Raw genomic sequence first — 4,141 nt, forward strand, 5'->3', positions numbered from 1 at the left:
ACTGTGTCACTGTCTCACCTGTTCGTTGGTGTCTTCGTCTGAATATGACGCGGCGGAGAAGAGCGCTTTGTGGAGGGGCGAAGTGTTCCTTCAATAGTTCCACAGCGTCTGTGTATCTCGCCGCAGTGCCAAGAGTTCCAAACACGCGCTGACCCTCCGTTCCCAGGCAGTGCCGCAGCAGCGCGCATTTCCTCTTGTCTGATACATCCTCCAAACCGGCGGCTAGGATATATGTTTCGAAAGAGGAAATCCAGCGGCCCCACGGAATCGGTGGTTCTGCCGGGACTGCTAGGAAAGGAGGGGGTGTTGGTAGAGAACAATCAGCCATCGCTCGTCGCCAATGTTATGTTAAATAATGGAGACTGAACTCAGAGCTTCAAGTTGGAACGTGTACTCCATTTAATCAAACACGAGTCTAACACAAAACGTAATACGGCACATGTCGTAAAGCCCAAACTGTCGTAAACACAGACGTAACATGTGTGTGTGTGTGTGTGTGTGTGTGTGTGTGTGTGTGTGTGTGTGTGTTGGTGTCCTCATGTCAACCGTGCTGACAGTCTCCTGAGGATTCAGGTGTGTAGTCGTAGTCGTCCGTAGTGAGGGAGAGGTCCTCCTGGGTGAGGTCATCCTGGATGAGGTCCTCCTGGATGAGGTCCTCCTGGGTGAGGTCCTCCTGGGTGAGGTCCTCCTGGATGAGGTCCTCCTGGGTGAGGTCCTCCTGGGTGAGGTCCTCCTGGATGAGGTCCTCCTGGGTGAGGTCCTCCTGGGTGAGGTCCTCCTGGATGAGCTCCTCCTGAGAGTCCTGGCTGTCAAACAGAAAGGCCTCTGGAGACACAGAGAGGAAGACCACCTTGTTACATTTACATTTTATATTTTCGGCATTTAGCAGACACCTTTATCAACAGCGACTTACAACAACAACAACAACTATTTTGTCTAAGTACGGTAAGTGAATCATCTATCCATCAGTCATTATAAGAAAAAGTAACTATCTATGCTAGGACCAGGGGCCATTGGCAGTCATAATGCTAGAAGAAGGAAGAATTGGGGTTTATTTTATTTATTAATTCATTCACAGTAGAGAAACTCTATGTTGTCATAATGGATGCAGAGAGAAACACAGAGAGTACACACATACAGCCATACTGAAGTTTACTCTGTGTGAAAAGAAATCAATTGTTTTTGCAAAAAATCTTCTGAACAAAAACAAATTCTCACTTAATTTAACCTAAATGGAGGGAAGCAGAAGTGGAGATACTTTCACACTGGCATCCATTCAACACCACACACACACACACACACACACACACACACACACACACGCACGCACACACATACTCACACAGACAATCACACAGACACTCTCACACACACACACACACACACACACACACACGCACGCACACACACACACACACACACACACACGCACGCACGCACGCACGCACGCACGCACACACACACACACACACACACACTCACACAGACACTCACACACACACACACACGCACGCACACACACACACACTCACACAGACACTCACACAGACAATCACACACACACACACACACATACACACACACAGACAATCACACACACGCACACGCATACTCACACAGACACACACACACACACTCACACAGACAATCACACAGACACTCTCACACACACACACAGACACCCTCACACACACACACACTGGCTGTCAGATGGAGCCCCCCCCCCCCTACCATGGAGCTGCTGCTGGATCCAGTCCCTGAGCGCTGGTACTGAGGTGAAGACCGCTGGCTTACGGAAGCTTCCGCAGGCTTCCATCTGGCTGCTCACCCCCAGGACCACGTGACTGGACCCCCCCGCCAGGCACACCAGAGGCCCCCCCGAGTCTATCTGGGGAGGGACAGCTTGATCTCATAATGAGCCTCTCTCTCTCTGAGGAAGTGGAGCACTGCCTTAAAGGTCCAGTGTGCAGATTTTACCTTTGAAATCGTGATAAATGTGACAGCAGCTGGTGAAAGGGGGAGCAAGTCAGCAACCAATCAAAATGTTCAGACTTTTATTTTGAAAAAAGGAAATACATTTCAACGTTGTTGAAAATCACAACACACACAAACTCGCTAGTCAAGCCAAAATATTGCAATGCAATGGATTGGGTGAGTAATCCCCCCTGCTACCTATACTAGTTAACTATAACACTACTTTACATTGTTAGCAGGCTCACAAAACAAGCTGTGTTAGTTGACTAGCGAGTGTGTCATTGACTTAACGCTGAAATGTATTTACATTTTTCTAAATAAAAGTCAGAACATTAAATAGTCTGCCTAATGATCGCAAGGTCTAATGATCGCAGATCGGCGGTTCGAACCCCGACTGGCCACATGTCGAGGTGTCCATGGGCAAGACACTGAACCCCAAATTGCTCCCAATGAGCGGGCCGGCGCATTGCATGGTAGCTTGCAGCCCATGGTGTGTGAATGGGTGAATGAGAGGCCGTTGTAAAGCGCTTTGGAAGGCGCTATATAAGTCAGTCTATTTATATTCTTCTCTCATTACTGTGGTGGCATTTATTCATGTTTCACCTCATTAGCCACCATTCCATTCCCACAGTGTGAAAGTAGAACCATGTGAAACAAGTCCAGGGTTGACCTCCAGTTGAAGGGTCTGGATGACACATCTATCCATCCAATTAGCGTTTCATTCAAAGTGTGAGTCACTAGTTCTACTACAATTCACTAAAAGCTCTTAGGAACCTTTTTCCCACGCTTTTCTCAGTTGTTAGGAACATGACTCCTAGCGTCCTACTGAAAACACACACATTGGAGAACTAGATCTAGCTTCCTCCTCTTTCTTATTCTCCCGCAGTGCGGACGTGAGGAGTCATGTCCCTAGCAATTAAGAAAGGCCTGTGGCCTACCTCCCTACTGTGCTGCCTAATAAGCTGCCGTTCCACCTCTCGCCACCAGAGAGCAGTGTAACACAACGCTAATAGTTGGCGGGAAGTTTGGTCTTTTTGTTGTAAGAGTCGCCACTTCATTACCTCACCCCCCCTTCCTGTTTCTGTGTTGACATGAGCAGGGTTGCCAGATGGGGAGGGTTCCCGCCGAATGGGCTACCTTTGATCACACTGGGCCGGGAAAAAAAAGCATTTGGGCGGGTTGGGCTGGATGATATATAATTTAGGCAACATGTCAGTAAACTGAGAGCTACAAAATGTGTGAAGTTAAAACGCACGCCGTAGTAGCTACATACAATGTGCAGGGTTTTTATCATTTTACAAACATCATTGGCAACAGACATACAGTTTAGGGGGCAGGAGATGGGAACCTGCCCAATAGTAAGTTTTCTGACAGGAAAATGATTTTGCCCCCAGGTAGCTCTTTTCATTGTCTGCTGTCACATATAGGTTTTGGGCTGGTGTTTGGTGGATTTAGCGTTTTTTTAGACTGTGGTTAGGCTGGAAATTGTCAATCCCATCTGGCAACCCTGGACATGAGAGGGGAACGCTTTGGGCCCTGTCCAGAAAACAACTCCCCACAACACAGCCCTTCTGCCTCGGAGAGATCTGTGTAGAACTGAAAGAACCTGATAGATATAAGCAAGATAGCAAACAATTATACTATCAGAGGGTAAAGCTAGAAGCTCCAGTATGGAACATTCAAGCTTTCTAAAACACTTCCTGATGGTTGTAATGACCGATGTTTAATCGTTAGCAATCAGGGAATGATAGGCCTAGCCCTTGAAATAAAAATGTAATCTACGAACGTTGTTTTGGTCCCGAGCAACGCCTACAGACATGTTGTTACTGGCCAGGGGTGTTCTAGGGAAGAGGGCCTGACGTTGTCTCTGGTGTCTGTCTGCCTCTTCAAACTATGTGAAACACAACACACAACAGCGGATGTCCAACGCTGCCAAGCACATTTTGAGGGGGTTATATTATTATTATTATGGAAGATGATGTCAGTTGGAAACTTGGACCTGCATGACATGGTGGTGGGCAGTGGTGACAGATGTGTGTGTGTGTGTGTGTGTGTGTGTGTGTGTGTGTGTGTGTGTGTGTGTGTGTGTGTGTGTGTGTGTGTGTGTGTGTGTGTGTGTGTGGGTGTGGGTGGGTGTGTGTGTGTGTGCAGGATTTCTAACAGACTT

At 47.7% G+C, this 4,141-nt stretch overlaps 1 protein-coding gene across 1 annotated transcript in view; it reads right to left on the minus strand.

The window, feature by feature from the left end:
- Positions 1 to 541: 541 nt before the first annotated feature.
- LOC308169912 (ovochymase-2) overlaps positions 542 to 4,141 on the minus strand; it is a gene marked incomplete at both ends in the record, with an annotated part of 32,344 nt that continues 28,744 nt past the window's right edge. The window contains 2 exons of the mRNA XM_080544645.1: positions 542 to 825; positions 1,732 to 1,888. Coding sequence (XP_080400771.1) covers positions 542 to 825; positions 1,732 to 1,888 — 441 coding nt within the window. The remainder of the gene's footprint in view (positions 826 to 1,731; positions 1,889 to 4,141) is intronic.

The sequence above is a fragment of the Nansenia antarctica genome (assembly GCF_963989245.1).
Source record: "Nansenia antarctica genome assembly, chromosome: 14".
In the NCBI taxonomy this organism is placed as follows: domain Eukaryota; kingdom Metazoa; phylum Chordata; class Actinopteri; order Argentiniformes; family Microstomatidae; genus Nansenia; species Nansenia antarctica.